Here is a 21,724-nt window from a genome sequence, read left to right on the forward strand (position 1 = left end):
TTGGAAGTGGGGCAAGAGCAACTCCTGTTTGGGTCCTTTCGTTTGTATTCCAGAAGGAAGATAGAGTTAGGGTCCTGCAGCTGGCTAGGCTTGCCTACCTTTACCTGTGCTCTTCTCTACCTAACTTCCTTCCATTGTAAACTGATATGCTCAGGGAAGCGGACCTTCCTTTGTTGTTCTTCTTCTTGGACTGTCCAAGGAGAGAGGAGACATCTCTGTCTTTGTTCTCTCTCCTGAGCCATGAGGGCAATATGCAAGTCCGAGCATTGCGCCTCCAACTTGAACTAGGTACGCATTTCCTATCTATTATGTATTTCTATATATAAGGTAGCTTTTTGTTATTTTACTAAGTCTTAAGTCTCAGTGATTTAAATGCAGGGTAAAAACCTGCTTCTTGGGTAAATATACACACTGGCACACACAGCTCAGACTATTGAGTTACTTTGCATATCCGTAACAAGTTTAAAGGCCATTCCAGTCTCTGAGATAAGATGTTAAAGGCATACCTGTTGGGATAGGCTCTGATCTGCATAGGGTTGCAAGCCAAAATCCTGCCTATCCCTTCAAAAATGCTGGAGCATCAGGGCATTATACAGCCACTGCATCTCTCTACCTGCCTCCTTACACAGACTTCTTTTCCACCAGCTACAATGTAAAACTGGAGTCCCGTTTCCTACAGTAGGTGTACAGTGGGAAAAGGATGGTGAATGAAAGGGTTTGTGGTGAAGAGGACAGGAGGCTCCGTGGCTGCATTATCTCCCACTGCCTTAGAACTTGAATACACATACACACAGTCTCTTGAGTAATGATCTGATAACCCTCAATCCAGCATAATAATAATAATAATAATAATAATAATAATAATAAACTAGCCATCCAGAAATGATCTACTAAGGTCTTATGACATACAGAGCTACAGTATATTCAAACTTCCTTTAGCCTCTCTTTAGCAGAGAGGCCTCACATGGCATCTTTCTGTTCACTTCTTTTGTCACTATGGGCTGATTCACACATGACTGTATACTATAATCAGCAAGGATTTTTGGCATCCCGCAATGTTAAATTGAAAATACCCCCATGCCATTCTGATGCTTTCCATAAGCTCATTTCAAAACAAAACCTTACAAAGCTTATTTAAAAATTTAAAAATGCGTATTTATTTTATTTATTATTTGATTTATATCCTGCCTTTCCTTCCAGCAGGAGCCCAGGGTGGCAAATGCTTGCTTAACAACCCTCTAAATTTTCATGGCAATACTCAAAACAGTCAGAGAGAATCGAGAGCTCAAAGTGTAAAAAGAGAGAGAGAAAAACCAGACCCCTTTTTTCTGTCAGAGTTCTCATAATCTGTTGAAATTAATTAAAAATCACCCATGATCACAGAGTACCTGTATTCCTATTACTGACGTTGTCCCATACTCTGATCTTCATCTTCTGCAGTTTAAAAGTTAAAAAAATGCCTGGCTGATTTTTAATTAATTTAATAAATTTTGGCTTGAACTAATGTTCGGCATGCTCAGTAAGAACCAACTGTCAGTGTTCTAAAAGCCAGACTCTCAGCTGCTGGGCTTGGCTAATCAGGGGGTCATGCCCACACCAGACTTTGACAGTCATGGCTTCCCCCAAAGAATCCTGGGAAGTGTAGTTTGTGCAGGGTGCTGAGACTCTTATTCCCCTGACAGAGCTGCAGTGGCCAGAGTGGTTTAACAGTCAGCCACTTTAATTGAAGCTCTGTGAGTGGAACAGGGCATCTCCTAGCAACTCTCAGCACCCTTCACTAACTACACTTCCCAGGATTCTGTGGGAGAAGCCATGACTGTCTAAAGTGAAATAAAGGTCTGGTGTGGATGTGGCCAGGGACAGCTTTGGTTTAAATTTGCGTGGGAGGCTACATGTCCCTGCTTTTGAAGAAAAAGGTGGGGGAAACCCTGAAAAAGAATGATACTGTTCACAATGTTTTCCTTTTGGAAAGGAAAAGGGCTTCCTCTTTGCACAATGTCCACCCACCCAATCTCCTCCCCTCCCCTCCTCCCTCCCCTCCTTTTCCTGCTGTCCTCCCCCTGCTGCCCCTGCCCCAGGTCAGTTTCTTCTATCCTAAGCATGATTGCACAGGAGTAAATCCCACTGAAGTAAAAAAGCATGCAAATGATCAAACCTGCCCTCCCCTCTACCTCCCTCCTATCCTCTCCATCTCCCTTCCCCTCCCCATTCCTTCACCCTCCCTTTCCCTCCCCCCTCCCCTTCCAATCCCCTCCTTCTCCCTCCACCCTCTCCCTCCCCCCCCAGGGTCAGTTTTACCTATCCTAGGACTACGACCTGGGAGACCAGGGTTCAAATCCCCACACAGCCATGAAGCTCACTGGGTGACCTTGGGCCAGTCACGGCCTCTCATCCTCAGAGGAAGGCAATGGTAAACCACCTCTGAGTAATGCTTAACATGAAAACCCTATTCATAGTGTTGCCATAAGTCAGAATCAACTTGAAGGCAATCCATTTCATTTTCATGCATGATTGCATGGGACTAAATCCCATTGAACTGAATAATGCAAATGATCAAAACTGCCCTCCCCTCCTCCCCCTCCCATCACCTCTCTTTTGCCTCTTCCCTACCCCTTCCTTCACCCCTCCCCCTCCCCTTCCAATCCCCTCCTTCCCCTCCCCCTCCCCCTCCTTCTGCTTCCCTATCCCCCTTCTTCCTTCCCTCTACTCTCCCCTCCCCCTCCCCCCATGGTCAGTTTTACCTATCCTAAGCATGATTGCACAGGAGTAAATCCCATTGAACTCAATAAGCATGTAAATAATCAGACCTGCCTTTCCCCTCCTTTCCCTCTCCTCTCCCTTCCTCCTCTCTTCTTTCTCTCCTTTTCCTTCTTCCTCCTCCCCTGCCCACTCCAGGTCTCCCTCCCCATGGTCAGTTTCACCTAACCTAAGCATGATTGCAGGGGAATAACTCCCACTGAACTCAATAAGCATGCAAATGATCAATCTATTCTCAGCAAACTTGCACAGGATCCTGTTTCTTACCTCCCGGATTAAAAAGCAGAGAAATTCACTAATAGGCAAAAAACTTTGCAGTTTAAGAAAGTACCTATAGCCAACTAATATTTCTATCAAACTTTAAAAAGCAGGGAGATTGGGCAGCTATAGTGAATGCACCAGCGGAGCAGGAGACTTGACCTCCTCTCGGAGATATTGTACTGCCTACAAATTTGTCAAAACAAACACAACTTGGGTTGGTCTTTCACAGTCCAATCCACTGCCTGCGTAGCTTTAAACCACAAGGTTTTTTGTCTATTAGTGAATATAACTTTGTTTCTCTGCACTTGCTTGCTGTACACTTGGCAACTTGCCACTGAATGGGTGAGCTGACCCCACTTAAAATGTTTCATTTGAAGTAATCTATAAGTTCTATTCCCCCTCTCAGATGCACACCTTAATGTGGTGAGGGAGTTTGAGAATGTTGAAGAAGCTGAGAGCAATGCCGTCAGTAGTCTAGACCAAGAAGCTAGACTCCTAGCAGGGGAACCCAAGGTGGAATGGTCAAAGCTGAGACACTGGACTAAGATGCATCCAAACTCAGAGGAAGGCAATGGTAAACCACCTCTGAATACCTCTTACAATGAAAACCCTATGAACAGAGCATCCAAAATGCAACACAAGATAGTGCTGGAAGATGAGACCCTCAGGTCACAAGGCACTCACCAAGCTACTGAGGAAGAACAAAGGACAAGTACGAGTAGCGCTGTGATTACTGACGCAGCCCAGAGGCTGATGCGCACAGATGCGAAAGGAGAGTCTGGAGTTGTACAACACACACAATAGGAACATGGAATGTGAGAAGCATGAACCAAGGAAAGTTAGAAATTGTCAAGCAGGAAATGGAACGTATGAACAGTTTATCTGAAGGAATGCCTCCAGTATCACCACATATGCCGCCAAACAAGATCGGCCTCACAAGACCTTCTCTCAGTCCCACCGGTGAAAACAGCTAGGCTGGTGCGGACCAGAGAGAGGGCCTTCTCGGTCGTGGCCCCCACCCTCTGGAACTTGCTTCCTTTTGACCTTCGACATGCCTCCTCCCTGATGGCTTTTCGTCGAGCCTTAAAGACCTTGTTATTCAGGCAGGCCTATGGGATTTCTGGGGTGGGTTAGGCTATTACTAACAGGTGGTTTACTGTTGTATGAATATGTTTTAAATTGTGTTTTATATTGTGTAAGTCGCCCAGAGTGTCTGTTGAGTCAGACAGATGGGCGACTAACAAATAAAATTTTATTATTTATTATTATTATTATTATTGAACATTACAATACTTGGTGTGAGTGAATTAAAATGGATGGGAATGGGACATTTTCAATCAGGCAACTATAAAATATTTTATGCAGGAAATGAGATATTAAGAAGAAATGGGGTTGTTTTAATAGTGAGAAGTGATGTAGCAAAAGCAATTAGGAGCTACAACGCAAGGTCTGAGCGAGTTATATCAATGAGATTACATGGGAAACCTATTAACATAACCATCATCCAAGTCTATACTCCAACTGCAAATGCAGAAGAAGAGGAATTGGAGAGATTTTACACAGAAGTACAGGAAGAAATTGATCACATACCAAAACAAGATGTGCTGATAATCATGGGGGACTGGAATTCAAACTAGGGAACAAAGAAGAATTAGGAATTGTGGGGAAATGGGGCTTAGGAGATAGAAATGAAGCAGGAGAAAGACTTATTGAATTCTGTGAAGCCAGTAATTTGTTTCTTGATAACACATTTTTTGAGCAACCGAAAAGATGACTGTACTCGTGGACATCACCAAATGGTCAATATAGGAATCAAATTGATTATATAATTGGTAGCCGAAGTTGGAGAAGTTCCATACTTTCTGCGAAAACAAGACCAGGAGCAGACTGTGGTACAGATCATGAACTGGTCATATCGAAAATCAGAGTAAAGCTAAAGAAGAAGAACAAAGCAATCATAATGCCAAAATACTATTTAAATAACATCTCAGAAGAATATAAAGATCAAATAAGGAAAAGATTTGAGGCGTTAAACTTCGTTGACAGAGAACCAGAAGAACTATTGATTGAAGAGACATTATTAGGGAAGAATGCAAAAAGACAATACCTCTAGTTAAAAAGAGAGAAAGACCTCAATGGATGACTGAAGAAACTCTTAAAATGGTTAAAGAGAGAAGGAAAGCAAAAGCAAAAGGAAACACTGCCAGAACCCTAAATGCAACAATACAGTGACTAGTACGTAGGGACAAAGAGAACTATTACAATAGTTATTGTAAAGAAATAGAAGAGGACAACAAAAAGGGTAGAACAAAAGCCCTATTCCAAAAGATTAGAGAAATTAAAGGGAAATTTAAACCAAGGGTAGGGATGTTGAATAATCAACAGGGGAACACACTGGCTGACCAAGACTAATTAAAAGGAAGGTGGAAGCAATACACTCAAGAACTCTATGGAAAACTAAACAATGGCCCACAGACTGGAAACATTCAATATACATCCCAATTCCACCGAAAGGGGATCCCAGGGAATGCAGTAATTATTTGACTATTGCACTAATATCACATGCAAGCAAAGTAATGCTCAAAGTTCTACAACAAAGGCTCTTACCATATATGGAGCAAGAAAGCGGGATTTAGAAAGGGAAGAGGCACCAGTGCATTATAGATTACAGCAAAGCCTTTGATTGTTTAGATCATGAAAAACTATGGAATGCTTTAAAAGAAATGGGGGTGCCACAGCATCTGATTGTCCTGATGTATAAGAGAAAAATCAGTTCATTTGAAATGTGGTGTTGGAGGAGAGCTTTGCAGATACCTTTGCGGATTCCATGGATGGCGAAAAAGACAAATAATTGGATGTTAAAACAAATTAAACCAGAACTATCACTAGAAGCTAAAATGATGAACCTGAGGTTATCATACTTTGGACACATAATGAGAAGACATGATTTACTAGAAAAGACAGTAATGCTGGGAAAAATGAAAGGGAGTAGAAAAAGAGGAAGGCCAAACAAGACATGGATTGATTTCATAAAGGAAGCCAAAGACCTGAACTTACAAGATCTGAACAGGGTGGTTCACGACAGATGCTGTTGGAGGTCACTGATTCATAGGGTCACCATAAGTCATAATCGAGTTGAAGGCACATAACAACAACAACATAAGTTCTATTTTTGGTGTTAAATCTTTGATAGCCTTCCTGAGCATTCATGCTCACACATGTATGTGTGCACCAGCCCTATGAATATTGGAAGGACCATGGAACTTATGCCTGAGTTTGTCGCTCTCCGTGGTCCTAGCTCAGAGTATATTTCGTTGTGTTGCCTTAACTCCTATAACTGAAAAATTTCACCTAGCTCCTAGTCAGCAAGTTGTCCTTTTATGAGCCTAACAGGTTTAAAGGCATTGATAGTGCTTGCTTTCTCATTGTGAAACACCAAAGAAAGCTTTCACTTAGCTTGAGTTGTGTTAAAAAGCTTGAGTTGTGTTTAATATATTAAAATCCCTTAAAGTTGTTTAAGCCCCTCAGTTTCCATCACCTCAGCATGCAGTTTATTCTCAGACTCTCCAGCACTTGCAAAGTTCCCCATTGATTTCCAACTAATCAGAGCACAGCTGGATATAAGGTTGATTGTTTTATTTTTAAAAGACTGCAAACAGCTTTTTATGTGCAGTTGTTGGTGTGTGTGTGTGTTTAAGTAGCAAAAGTTGCAAAGACCACTTACAGTAATTTATCTGAAGGGTTCCCCTCTATGCTAGAAGAGCTATCAAACTTTGTTCTTGCAATAGAATGAAAAATGTTCAGAAAAAAACCCATTAGGAACTGACATCCATAATTTTGTATATCAGTTTCCCCTAGGACTTAATTCCCATTCCCAGAATATCTTTTCAATGAGATGCACCCTAGAGTTTCATTACTGCTTGTATACAATGGTACGGGTTGAAGTTTCTTTTCTGGGAATAGAGAAGTGGGCACACACATACACTCCCACCATGTATGCAAGTATGAACTGCAGGCATAGCACACACAGGCTTATATGTGCATAGACAATCCTGCATGTATGTAGTTGCCACATTCCATGTTAACCCTCACATTCTTGAGACATGCTACTAGCTCCTCTGCTACACAAGCTGGATTCTAGATCTCTAAGGCTGCAATGCTATATACTCATCCCTGAGAGTAAGTTGAAATGAACTCATTGGGGCTTATTTCTGAGTAGACATTACAGGATTGCACTGCACATCATTAGCTCAAACTAAAATTCTCTCTCTGTCTCTCTCTCTGTCTCTCTCTCTGTCTCTCTCTCTGTCTCTCTCTCTGTCTCTCTCTCTGTCTCTGTGTGTGTGTGTGTGTGTGTGAGCGCATGCACGCACGCACGCACTATAAGTTGTGTTCTTTTCCTCCCAGCCTGAAACAACCCAGGCTTTTATTTTGATTGCACTTGGGAGGGGCATTAACGTTGCCCTTTTGCACATCCACAACCCTGTGTTAACATTACAGAGGGGAGTGAAGGGGTGGAAAGGAAGGCTAGAGTGGCAGAAGTGGCCGGCTAAGCAGACAGAAATGAAATGGAGTTGATGGGGAGTTTAGTGGGTGGAGAAAGGGGAGTATCTGCAAGTTACTATCCACTCCCCCAGCAGGAAACATCGGAATAAGGGACTACATGAGCGGGACCCAGCGAAGCAGAGGTGGTTTTTTCCTTGCTATTTGGATTTTCAGCGGATTGGTTTGATTCGCATTTAAAGGGAAATGCAGCGGCTTGCCTTCCCTTTCCAAAAAATGTCATGTAATCACTGCAAATTAAAAGGGAATGCAGCCAGCCTCGATCTCATATTAAATTGCAGTGTGAATGAGCCCAAAGGCTGAACTGCTTAACATTACAAAGTATGTTTTCAGTTGCAATTTAATCTCTTTAAAGTCAAACTAAATTCTATAGCCAAAGCATTTCATGATGAATCTCCTTAAATGTTGCTATAAATATTGACACCTGACATGTATACCTGATATTTTACAACCAGTTTTCTGATAAAGTATCACCACATCATTGTTAACTTGAGTCTTTGAGCAGCCCAGTTTGGTTTGTGATTTCATGATGGGCATTTAGATATAGATTATAATATAAATATATTTCTCTGTTCTTCAACTTTGTCTGCAGATGTTATTACACTCCATCTCCCCTAATCCCCAGGCATGGTCATGGATAATGGGAAATGTAGTCCAACAACATTTGGGGACTCAGAGTTGAAGAATGCTGCTCTGTAACACAAGGATGGCTAGCATCTGTATTGATCTTTTTTATAGAGAGTTGTTCAGGAACCAAAAAATGGTTCTCCCTGCTTCATACAATGACGTAGTATTCCTTACCTAATGCAGAAAAGATGGCTGCAGCCCAGAACATTTCCCCCATCAGAGCAGGTATGAAGATAAGCCCTCCCATCCGTTTTCCATAAATTTGCTGAAATGGATCCAACATTGTCACATAACCTTTGGAACGCATGGGCTTTGCAAAAAACAAACCTCCTAAAACATAAAACAACAGAAGGACAACAGACATAAGGAACTGGAAGTGATCTCAATGGTTAAATACAAAATCCTTCTATAATTGGCCTAAATCTATGGTTCTGCATAATATTTTCTCATGTAATTTTCCCCATTTAACAGAAGACTTCAAACATTCACTGGATGGTAAGATTCTGATTTCAAATAGCACTTTGAAGATGTGGGGCATGCTTCCTGATGTTGTCAATGGCAGAAAACATTCTGCACACAGTGGAAAGTGCCTGCGTACATTGGACTTCTTTATATAAAGTTGAGAAGGAAAATTTGTCCAAGACTCTAGAACATTCCCTTTCTTAAGGACCATCAGTGCTGACCTGAATACAGTAAATCAGAGAGCCCCTAAAATTCAGATTATGTCCAACTGCATCCAAAATTCAGATTATGTCAACTGTGTTAAATCTCACGATGTAAGGAAAAATAAACATTAACTTTGTGGAATATTGAAAGCATTGATAAGAGTTTAGATTCTCATGGATTTCTCAGTTTAGTAACACTCAAATAATAATGGTGCTTGGTGGTTTTCATGTACTACTCTCGTCTGTAACATGTACCAAGCTCATCTGCTGCCCTGGGCTCCTGCTGGGAGGAAGGGCAGGATATAAATCAAATAATAAATAAATAAAATAAATAAATAATTGGTATCTAAGCAGATTACAGATTTCCCCCACCCATAATATAATGAACTGTCTAAGGCACCATTGCTGTTAATCATTGTCAAAGAAATGGCAACATGGCCATGGAATTGGTTCTTATAATAGCTTTTGTTGCTGGCAGTGCACAACTAATGGAGTGTTACTCATCAGCACAAAGAGTTAAAGAATACATGCCAGAAAGAAATGCTACTACTACTGGATCAAACTCCCTGCCTTTCCAAGATCCTTGGACTATTCTGGGGAGAAACAATAACAAAAAATAAAGCAGCATTTGAATGTGGTAGAGCCCTGGTTCTTTATATCTTACTGCAGACCAATTAAACACAGTTTTGCATGGGTCCATCCTGTCTTCGGTGCTGATTCCCCACCCCTCATTTCCCCGAAATCCATCTACATGAAAAGAGGAGCAAGAGGACAGTTAGCCAAGCTGTTTTTCAGCTAGTGGGTTCAGTGAAACAATTCACCTTCTCTCAAGCTTTAACTATGTGGTGTCAATGAAACTTGACATTTCCTTCCTTTGTAGTTTCAACTTACCTACAACCAGGCTAAGAGCATATCCGATGGGTGCCTGTGCCCAGGCCAGCCCACAGCCTGGTACATACACGGCCTCCGCTGTCCCATTTATGTAACCACCTCCAACCCAAGTGGCTGAAGAAGGAATGGAAAAGCATATCATCGATCAGAAAAGAAGACCGACAGAATGTATTTGTGTTATGAATACAGAACTGTAGAGAGACAAAATCACATCTCAGCTAAATAATTCTTAGTAGATTTGCAGCGCAATCCTAACAATGTCTTCTCAGATATGAAGTCCTATTGAATTGAATGGGGCTTACTCCCAGGTAAATGGGGTTAGGATTGCAGCCTTACCCACTCTAAACAACTAGAGAAGAATAAAAGAATGAGGGGGGAGGTGAAAGGGAAATTATAATGGTCTAGTACACCCACCCAAATATTAACCTTGATGTTCTTTGCTATTCTGTTTCAGTGTAGACGCCTGGCTGAATTAAGCTATGCCTTTACAAATGTCTTGCCTGCACACACACACACACACACATAAGAAATGGCAGCATCTGTGATGTAGCTCTCTCCTGAGCAGCTAATGAACTGATTCTCGGAGGCATCTCCATCAAGTGGGGGGATGTTGAATACTTTAAGGCAGTTCACAGACAGAACAGATACATTATCATTCAAGCTGGGCAAATGTTTCTACAGAAGCAGTTTGGTGAAGTGCCCCCCCTTCTCTGAAGGCTGTTAAAATTCATCTTCAAAGTGTTATCTTTTTAAAAATCAAATTCTTGGTCATTTTCCCAATGTCATTTTCTTGAAAAATCCACTTGCCTTTTTTTTTTTTTTTGCAATGGAAAATTTGAACTGTCATGAAAGGATTCCAGTTTCTAAGAGACACTCTTGTTTCATTTTTAACAAAATGATTTCAGCAAATTTTCTAGCAAGTGAAAGAATATATTGCAATGAGGCAGTAATGAGAAAGCGTCACAAATTATGTGTTACAGTGTTCGCTCAATGCTCTTGCAATGCCATGCAAGCACTTTATCAGTTCATAAGTACTTTGGGAGATTTCATTAATGTGAGTACGTTTCCAAAGAAAAGAGTTGAACCATCCTCCCCAAGCACTGTGCTCCTGATCTGAGGTGCACACACCCAGCTATCTTTCATGAAAAGTTTAAGAGACAGCAGATCAGATCATGGATCTCCATTGTCTCATGTGCTTTGGCCCTGAATGTCTTATCTTCTGAAAAATCCTGAAGACTGACAATAATGCCAGGATTTGTGTTGTCTCACAATGCAGTCTCAATGGCGGGTTGATGGAGTGTAATAGCATTTGCCAGAGTCAGCAGGACTCAGACTGAGAGCCTTCTTTTCTGCATGCTGGTGGTGAGCCAACCCAGGATGCAGAATGGAGGGGAGCTGAGGACAGTCTTCTCCTGTCCAGGTTTCAGCCTGGCTCCATCCCCACACTGCTTATTAGTTCTTCCTGACCTAGTGTGATGACTACATACACTTCTAGGTCAAGCCTGCATGTTTCCCCAGGCAACAGCTAATTTTGGCCTTTTCTGATTAGTTCTCTCAGTTTTATTTTCTCCAGCCTCGTTGTTCTCCTTACTATTCCATGCACTATCTTCCTGCATCCCACCCCATCAGTTGGAACAATGGCTTTGAGTTCAACTGGTGCACGATTATGTCTGCGTTATCTTCACTAAACCCCAGTTGTGTGAATCCACTATTTAGCCGTAGACTTGCCTTCCCAACAGAAGACTCCTGATCCTCAGTGGCAATGCTGGCCTCCATTCGTGCCATTGTTTAGTGCACACCGGAGTCCAGACCTGATTAGGCTGCTGATGGCAGTACTAAATCATGTGCTCTGCTTAATGAAGCATCATTCTTAATATCCTTATTAAGGAATTCTTTAGTAGTTACGATGACTGCCCTAAGGTTAACTCAGAAATCATAAATACAGAGCCTAGCTGATTTGTACAGCTGCATTCACCATCAAAATGTGAGAGGGAGATAGTGGAAGAAGAAAGGGAGGTGTACTATTTATAAGTGTGGCTAACTATTCATCCTATGAGCTTGTCGAAGATGATGGTTGGTCTATCATCAGACTATGCACCACCATCAAATTCCTGACTCTGCTGATGAATAACACCCACATAGACAAAAAGAGATGCCATGAAGCATCCATCCAGTACCCTGTCTCTGGTAGTTTAGTGATGAATAACAGAGATAAAAAAATAGGTTGCATGGAGCATGTATCCCAATAATAATTCCTGTCATTTTTTTTTAAAAAAAATACATCACAATGCAAAAACCAGCAGTATGCTACTGATCTGCCAACATAGTTGCAAGGGACAATGGCAAAACTCCAGTTACTATCTGCTCTGCTTGTGATGATGGCAGTGAAGCTTGTCTGGTTGCCTGTCAATAAGATGTAATGGGATGGCACTGACAACTAACAACCTTTTGGGGGTTGTGTGATACCTATATGGGTAGATTCATCATCTTCTTTATAACAAGACACACAGACATGATCTGATGACAGATTTTGTTAATTATCCAAGCTCAGAGGCTCAGAATTGATTATTCTTCATTTTATTCATATTCTGTTCATATCTGAGCTCAACCAACCAACCAACCAGACAGACAGACAGACAGACAGACAAACGAACAAGGGAAATACCCAGTTAAGTCATACTCAGATTAGACCCATTGACATGAATGGATGTAAGTTATGTAGGCAGATTGATTTCAGTGGATTTACCCTAGTCTGACTAACTTTAGAAATCACTGAAGACTTTATTATTATTCATTCAACAATGGGATTATCAAATACCAAGCTCTTTTTATATCCATTTTCCATACTTTGCTGAAAACACTACTGTTAGCATGAATGACCGAATAACTCCTGAGTTCCTTTTCAGACAAATTTATTCAATTATTCCCCCCCCGAAAAACGAGCAAATTGCTGATCTTGGAGACTCTACATAGCATTCATTGTTTATACAAGGCTCCTATGCAATGTTTTTACAGCTAAATATTGCTACCAGGCACATAGTCTTTTATCGTTATTCCATATAGAAATTAAGAAATGGTATCCTGCTCTTCCTCCAAGGACACCCAGTGAGGCAAAGAACAAAACAGCAAAACAATACCTCTTTTAAAGATGCAAAAAATCCCGCATAGCAACCTCCACATATGAATTCTTTCCTTGGACCCAGAGTTGGTGTTTGTGATGCTTTACATAAACTTAACAAACAGAAACACGTATTAAATCTGAAGCTCTCTTTCTTCTAGTATTAGGAATATTTTAGAGGGCTACTGATGGCAGGGTTTCGATTTTAGTATCTATCTGTTCTCACCCCCCCCCCATAATCTTAGCTCAGGATCTTTTATAAACATCAGGGAATCTTATGTTGAAATAAAGTTAAAAAGCATGTGACAAAAAGGAAGAACACACATAAGATTACAAAAAGACCACTAATTGAGGAAAGAAGGAAATAGGCTGCAATCTTATGCACATTTATGAACAAAATGAGATTTACTTCAGAGTAAACCCATAGGATTGCATTATGATTACAGTCCTTGGTCTATTGTGAGTAAGCTTGTGGGACAATTAGAATACAACTGAAGGATAAGCTCATTGACTGTTTTGGATGTGTAAGTAGCTAAAATGTAGGCAAAAGTATTGATCTGTATTTTATTGGAATGTGTTCAAACCTGAACTCAGGACCTTAATTTATTTTGGAGATGAGATTGTGACCTTTTCTTATAATAGGAAAAACATTTATATATGCAGTGCTAGTTAAAATATATTTTGCTGATCCACGTGTCTAAATTTGTTTCTCTGTTGAAATCAAATCTGTCATTTCTCTCTGCCAGCAAGGATTTGTTTGTATTTTGTGAACAGATGCATTTAGTTCTGAATTATTTTGTACAATCTAATTTTTAAAAAAGTCTTCTTTGTCTTGCAGATATCATTGAGAAAGAACACATTTTGCCACTTTCTAAATATTTATTAACATCACTAATCACACTAGACAGCTTGTGCTTCTTCTGACAAAACTGTCTGCAAAATTCTCATTATTTTCAGGACTGGCAATCAGTTCTATTGGCAGAATTAAATCTAATTTCATTTGAAATGCTAGAATCCTTTTGTGTCTGACAAAACATAGATCAGCAAAGTTTCCTCTGCCCCATATACTAAGATTTGCACACCAAAAATCAGTGCAGGATTATAGGGAAGTTAACTGACCCAAATGTTAGCAGAACTGGGAATTGGAACTCTACCAGATAGTGTCCTTGGTGTTTGGCTTAGTGTATGGTGTAAGGCTGGAGACCCTAATGTGGCACCTGTAGGCACCATGGCAACCTCAGACACCCCTCTTGGCACATGTTTTAAACTGAGTTTAAATTGAGCTTTGGGGGGGGATTGGTTGGCGGCATTTCCTTTTTTCAGTGGGGTTTTCTGCATTTTTGGTCTATGTTTTGTTTTTTGCTCTGCCTGTTCAGTGTATGTGTTCTGAGCATCACCAGTTTTCCTTCTGTGAAATGGAAATTTTCTGGTGCCTACTTCAGTTTCTTAGATTTCTAGATGTGCCCCAGGGCCAAACAACGTTGGGGATCACTAGTGTATGGCCTTAGAACCTTTTAAACAACATAGGGTTTTGTGGCTCTCCACTTCGTTAAAGCTTGTGCCATAATAAATCTTTAAGATCCCACAAGACCCTTTATTGTTTTTGTTTCAACAGACCAACATGGTTACTCCTCCAGAGGTTTTTACAATGGATAGCATTTTTAAATGATGTCTGGGCAATCCAATGGACAACAATTACACACTGCAGTAAAAGGAGAATAAAAACTCCCATTCTTGAATCAAAATTTGGCAGGTGGTGGAAGAGGGACATACTTTTACTTGCTTTAACTGATGTCCTATTTTTCCCTATTAAAGATCTCTAGTCCTGTAAATGAATGAAAATTTCATTATAATCAACAAAAACACATTAGAACAACAAAATTGTGTCCATGTTTTGCAAGTTGGTACAGAACAATTTTAATTGCAAAGCTGATAACACTACACAAAGCGGGGAAGAAACACTGAATAATCAGATTTGGGACTGAAACGGTTTTTCTCCTGAATGAGTTTGTCCTGTCTCAAGAGTGAGGTCCTTTATAGCAAGTAGAGTGGAGACATTTAATATCTAATGTCATTTTGCACCAATCCAAAATGTCAGTTGAGTAATACTTGCAATGGAAGGCCTAGCTATTAACACTTTAAGCATTTTGGTGCATTATGACTCACCATTTGGCCATTTACCTTCTCCGATGTCACCATGGAATCAACATGGCCTGTTACTGTATAAAGGAAAACATACACTGACCAGTCTCTTTCTTCTGGTATCCAAGTACACAATAACATTAAGGCTGCAATCCTATGCAGACTTACCTGGGAGTAAGCCCTATGACACAGTGAGACTTAGTTCTGAACAAACACACACAGGATTGCAGTGCATGAAATGCTTGACTATGTTAAGAACATAAAAAACATAAGAAAAGCCTTCTGGATCAGGCCAATGGCCTATCTAGTCCAGCATCCTGTTCTCACAGTGGTCAGCCAGATGCTTCTGGGAAGCCTGCAAGCTGGATCTGGGTGCAAGAGTACTCTCCCCTCCTGAGGTTTTCAGCAACTGGTATTCAGAAGCATACTTCCTCTGAACATATCCTGCCTAAATTGCTTTGTGGATCATCATGTGAGATCCTGAATCATTTGCTTAAATTGTGATAAGGCAGGCCCAGTGAAATGTGTAACTGTACTGAAGTTGATAGCTACATTGGGTTTAGACTTCACTAGGTGCATCTACAATGGTGTTCACCATATGATATTTTGATTCTTCCTTTTATGTAACATGTTTGTCTCATTCAGTGTGACATTCAGAAACAATAAAAGCTTTTTTTCTAAAAGTTTTTTAAAAGTTCCATTGATGAATTCTTATGACTCCCTTTGGATATTGCCAAAGGCATTAAAAGAATAGAACATGTGGTTCATTCATTATAATAAACTATAAAGGGATATATTTGATCATGATTATATATCAGCTTGTTCATACTGCATTATTTAGTAAGCCCAGTGGGGTGCAATTTGCAAAGGCAAAAAGAAAACACATAAGATATACATCTCACAAGTGACTACTTGGAAGCAACTAGTGGAAGGCTTTCTAGCAGAACTATTTATGTGGCGTGCAATTTTACTGGAGGTTAAATAACATTGTAACATTGTGATGAATGTAAACACATAAATGATGAGCACACTTGAATAATGGTTACAAATAGGAACATGTACCAGTCATGGTAAATCCACCAACCAGCAAGCCAATATCTCTTCCGCCAACTATAATAGCTTCACTACGATCTACATCACTGCCGCTGTTTTTAGTTTTCCATGCAGCCCATATTCCCACAAAGAGGATGGCCAAGTAGAACACAATGATGGCTATCAGCCCCTCCACATGAAAAGCCATGCTGAAGTCTGGACAGTTCTCCGGATGACTATTTCATTAACATGAGAGCTAGACAAAAGGGAATCACATATTATGCCTTTGCTGGACATCACTTCTACATGGCAAAAAGCTTGAGCCCAAATCACACGAACATTTAAAAAAAATCTCACATTGTTTTATCTTACAGTTGATCCAGATATTATGTTATTTCAGATGTAACCTCTTCTATGTTTCTAATAATCCACATGTAATTCATTAATAATGCAACATCTGTAAACAAATATTTCAATCTAAAAATCAAAATGTTAACTAGGAATGTATTATTGCCAAGCTATTTAAACAAAATATTTAACAAACAAAGATTTTTTGTTGTAGATAATCAAATCCAAATGTGGGCTCAAAATCAAAGAAAACTCCATAAACCTCAAGAATATGAAAAAAATGAGCTTTAATATTTTACAATGGTGAACATTTCTGCATTTTTCAGATTAACCTCCTTCTTTACTGAACAAATTATACTAAAAAATATTAAATGTTTTTCAAACAATGAAGACCAGAAATACAGAAGTAGTTCCCGCCACTTTTGCATGTGCAGTTTTCATTTTATAAGAATGACATTTCTATCCCTTGAGAAGGTCTGCCTCAAGTTTTGCAACAGTCTGATACAGGAGAAACTCATCACTAGAAGATTTAAAGTGTGAACAGAATTCAACACAATCAATAGCCTACATGACAAAAGACATGTAATGAAGAAAGATTAGAACTATTATGAACATTTGGTGTACCTTAAGCTGGTTTCCTATGTTCCCTCTGAATTTACTTTTACTTTCACAGATAACCTACATCTTATCAGGAGATGAAAAGTGTTTTCATTCAAAACATGACTACATAAGGGGTTTCTGTGTGATATAAATATGTAAATCTCCATAAGAATCAGAGGAGGGTATGACCCAATTATCTGACAAAAGCACTGGCATCCAAGCAGAGATCAGTAATTCCTTTCTCCACCTCATCTTTAGTGACTATTTCCTTTGAAATTGTTGATCAGTTTTTAAAGTTTGAGCAAAAGGTGATATTTGAGTTTACCCAGCCAATTTCTAAACTCCCAAACTAGCGTCTGTAACAAGTTAGATTTATTTGATTACTCACACACCCTGCAAAAACAGTAATTGTTCCCAGCATGGTTAGGCAAAACTCTCCCCTCCCCTCACATGCCCTCCCCCTTTTGTTTCCCTGATCCCCATTCCTGCACAAATTCACCTCTTTTTCCAGCAGATCTCCTCTTCTCCTTTCTTCCACTGTGCTCTGTCTTTACTTTCCCTTGATTTGGCATCAAGCAGCTCAATCCCAGCACCTTGTGTTCACCCACAGAGGCAGAGTGTGAGAAGCAGCTTTCCCTTTCTTTAAAGGGACAGGCACATTTGCAAAGAGCTCCAGTCATATAAGAGCATCATGCAGCCTAGTCTATATGAATCCAGGGTCCTGTGCAGCACAGAAGAGAAGCCAGAAACCCTGCAGCATCTAAGAGGCTGAATTTCCCCCCTTCTTGGGAATCGCTGCCTTTCCTTCCATCTTACCCCATTCCCAATGGCTCTTTGAGGCTGTAGCTATGGAGGCAGCCAGAGCATCAGCCATCCCAGGGGGAGGGGAAATATCTAGGGCTCCTCTCTCAAAAGAGCAGCCATTCCTTCAGGAGCAGCAAAACAGAAGCTCCTTGGCTGTAATTCCACTGATCACAGGTGTGGCAAAGATGCTGTTTGCCTTCCCTTCTCCTCCTATTGAGCCTATGCTCATTTTGTGGCCTGTGTGTGGTTATTGAATTAAAAGAGGAGATTCCATTATAAAGGAGTGGGGTGAGGCAACCACATCCGTCAGAGCTGGGAGAAACACGTCACAGGGCAAATAGGGGCTGTGGGGCAGAGATGACTCAACAGAGTGTGATCGACTACATGGGAGAGGGAGGGAGGGAGGGAGGAAGGAAGGAAGGAAGGAAGGAAGGAAGGAAGGAAGGAAGGAAATGAGTGTCGGAATGGAACACAAAACAAAATGCTAAGGGGGAGTTTTAGGGGAAGAGCACATTGTGTCCAGGGCTGTATACTGGGCAATGGGAAAAGGAAGATGGACGATCAGGACTGGAGCTAAATGTCAGCAGCAGGTGAATATGAGTGCAGTTCCACAGCATGTGCTCGTTGTAACATTGTTCAAAAACATTCAATCAGCTTAACTGAAATTATTAGATTTATTACATTTTTATCCTGTCTTTCCTTCCTCCCCAAAAGATAAAAGGAAAAAAGCATCCATAATGCTTTTGTTGAATTCAGCTGAATTATTTTGTTGAATTATTTGAGAGAATACTTTTTACTGATTGAAAACACCGCCATGGGTATTCTATATTGTCCCCATAACTTGGTTGTCATGTATTTTACCATGCAATTGTAAACCACCTCGTATAATTTCCTTCCATCCCTAAAATATCCAAGAAGACCTAATCAAAATCTGGAATGTTTGCTCCCTAATCTATGGCTCTTCTGAGACAGCAGCTGTGCCGGAGTGGAGATGCTGAGCCTGTGACGGTGTACATACATGCCTGGGAGTAAGTCCCACTGAGCATAGCAGAACTTACATCTCAGCAAAGATGTACAGAACTGGACTGCACATGAGGTTAAGAGCTCATTAAATTTTGCATCCCTCACAGAGTTACAATTCCCAGCACCATTAAGAAACTACAATACCCAGGATTTTTTGGGCAAAGCCATGTGATTTAAATGGGCTTTAAAGGTATGGTATGGATGTATCCTTAGTGGATCTAGCCTATGTTATATGTAAAGTGAATGAGTGTACTCAGTGAAAGAGTAGATGGAACATAGGTGCTGCGTTGTCAAGTTCTGCCCTCAGAATTTGCCAGCGTGAGACATTTCTTTGGTTTGTTGAGCCCCAAAAGTTACCTCCAGATCCCTTTTGCTGGGCTGGTGACCCCTCTTGCTGTGGCTGATATTTCTCCACATTCCACCAGCATTCTTAGTCTTGGCTGTTTCTATAGAAATAAATAATCAGGGGACAGGAACATCATCAACCACTTGTAGTGGCCAGGTCAAGGCCTAATTTGCATACTATAGCAGTTGCACTTGTGGGAATGCAAGGGGCCTGCCTAAATCAAGGCTGTCTTAGGTTTTCAGCATCTTTACTTTCAAGCTAGTCAACAGGCACAGACAGGAATGAAGAAACATCAGGGAATTCTCCTCCTTGTGGCCAGTGCATTTTCCAGCACATTCAGTCCTCATTCAGAGAGTGATATCTGAGTGGGTATTCTGCATATAGGTTCTTCTGTGTCTGGGATAAATGTCTGGTGGTTGGTTCCTGTCGTGGTTTGCCTTGGCTACAGTTGTGAATAGACTTTGCCAGTTGTGTCAGTCCTGGCTTAGCAAGGTTCTTGTTATAGTTTTCTTTGCCAGCTTCCCATTGGAGCTTGTTGTTGTTGTGCTTGGCTGCTGAAGAAGCACAGATGCAGAGCTTGGAAAAGTTACTTTTTTGAACTACAACTCCCACCAGCCCAATCCAGTGGCCTTGCTGGCTGGGGCTGATGGGAGCTGTAGTTCAAAAAACGTAACTTTTCCAAGCTCTGCACAGATGACGACATAACACTTTATCCTCCTCTTTCCATGCTACACTCCCACAGATAGTCCCCTTTCTTTTATGTACCTACTCTACATTCATCTCTGAGTATTGCCTATTGAAAGGAGGAGTGGCTGACGCTGGGTTAGCTGATTCTTATTCAGTGAAGGTGAAGGACAGATTGCAAGAGAGGAAAATTAGGTTTGATAAGGCTGCTGATTTGTGCCAGTGAGGTCTGGCTTAAGTGCTTGTGAAGCTTCCCTTGATATCATGGTTTCTTCCCTTCCCATTGCTTTATGACAGAGTTAGAGAATATGTAGCCCTTCAGATGCTGTTGGACTCCAGCTCCTGTCAGCACTAGCCAATGTGGCCAGTGGCCAGGGATGATGGGAGTTGCCATCCAACAACATCTGGAGGGCCACAGGTTCCTCATCCCTGCTTTAAGAGCTCCTCTGTGGACTAAGTATGAGCGATCCTCTCACAAAATGATTGCTCCTGCTCTCCCAGCCTGTGGGGGCACCTTTTCTGGGTGGTTGGCTAGTGGGTGGTTATATATGAATGGTGCAGGTTGCTAATTTCTAACTATTCTAAGGCAACCTTTCATTTTCCTGCCTGCATCTTTTTCTTGCTCAAGGACACTGCTGAGCAGGCTGTAGGCAGGAAGAAGTGATACTGGAGTTGGGTGGACAGTGATCATTCATGAAGGTTGTGTGGAGCATGGCATGAAGCTTATGAGTCTGAATGGGGTAAAGGAAACCCATGGTTCACAAAGTTGAATTGGATCTGCTGGTTTACATTTCACAGACATTTATTTTTACTTTATTTTTGCATTTTTATCCCCTGCAACGGCTCTCACAGCGGCTTACAAAACTAACGCAAAACTTCAAACAGCTTCAAACAATCAGTGCTGCAAAAACCTCTATGAGACCCGTTCCTTAACTGTCATGTTAACAAAATCAATGTAATTTTTTAAAATAGAATTTTGTAAGTGAAATATTCAGCATATTCAAATTATTGAACTATGTGAACAGAACTGATATCTGAATGTTCTGAGAATAACTTCCCTTGCAAACTTAAATCCTCCATGGCACAGGCTGTTAAGCATCCTTAAGTGACAAAACAGATATCTTTCCAGTGAATTAGATGAAGGTTTTTATTTTTAAATAAGATTATGTAACGTGGGATAAGAGCTGAAATATACCAAAAATATGTGGGGGTTTTGTTTTGTTTTGGCAATGTGTTTTTTGTTTTGTTTTGCCCAGGTGTTTTGATTGCTTATTTCCTGTAGGATAACTGAAGTGCTATAGTGTGCTTTCATATGGAGTATAATACTGTTATCTTATTGACAAAAGCAAATCAACCCTCTCATCTGCTCTCTGAGAGTTTATGGCCAAGAACCTCATCACTATGATATATAGACTCTCGGGGACTCCAAGAGCACAGGAGTGCAACTGTAGCCACATCTTCCCTCAAAGTAATCAGTAACTGTTGATTTCCTTCCAATAGATTTTCTATTTCGTTCCCCTCCTTTCCCCTCACCTCCAATTCCAGGTAGCTAGTTTGTCTAAGCAATGGCTGAATAATTTCTTTCGGGACTCCACACTTGCTAAAAGAAATGTAGTGGGGTGCTCAAGATGAATGACATCCTGAAAGCCACAGTTTTAGTTTGCAGCCATGGTATGCATGTATGCATGCATGCATTTTGATTTTTCTAATGTAAAGTTTTTAAAAATTAAGCATCTGCCACAGGATTTTTTAAAAAAAGGTTTTAAACGTGACTTTAATGGAAAATATCCTATTAGAAAGACCTGTTTTCAGTTTGATTACACATTGTTTGCTATTACTTGTTTATATTGTTTTACTCTTTTT

General features: G+C 40.6%; 1 protein-coding gene across 1 annotated transcript in view; it reads right to left on the reverse strand.

The window, feature by feature from the left end:
• SLC5A7 (solute carrier family 5 member 7) overlaps positions 1-17,716 on the reverse strand; it is a 30,814-nt gene extending 13,098 nt beyond the window's left edge. The window contains exons 1-4 of the mRNA XM_061629397.1: positions 17,504-17,716; positions 16,087-16,312; positions 9,765-9,878; positions 8,383-8,538 (exon numbers count right to left, since the gene is read on the reverse strand). Coding sequence (XP_061485381.1) covers positions 8,383-8,538; positions 9,765-9,878; positions 16,087-16,264 — 448 coding nt within the window. The 5' untranslated portion in view covers positions 16,265-16,312; positions 17,504-17,716. The remainder of the gene's footprint in view (positions 1-8,382; positions 8,539-9,764; positions 9,879-16,086; positions 16,313-17,503) is intronic.
• Between the last annotated feature and the right edge of the window lie 4,008 nt (positions 17,717-21,724).

The sequence above is a fragment of the Rhineura floridana genome, chromosome 5, assembly GCF_030035675.1.
Source record: "Rhineura floridana isolate rRhiFlo1 chromosome 5, rRhiFlo1.hap2, whole genome shotgun sequence".
In the NCBI taxonomy this organism is placed as follows: domain Eukaryota; kingdom Metazoa; phylum Chordata; class Lepidosauria; order Squamata; family Rhineuridae; genus Rhineura; species Rhineura floridana.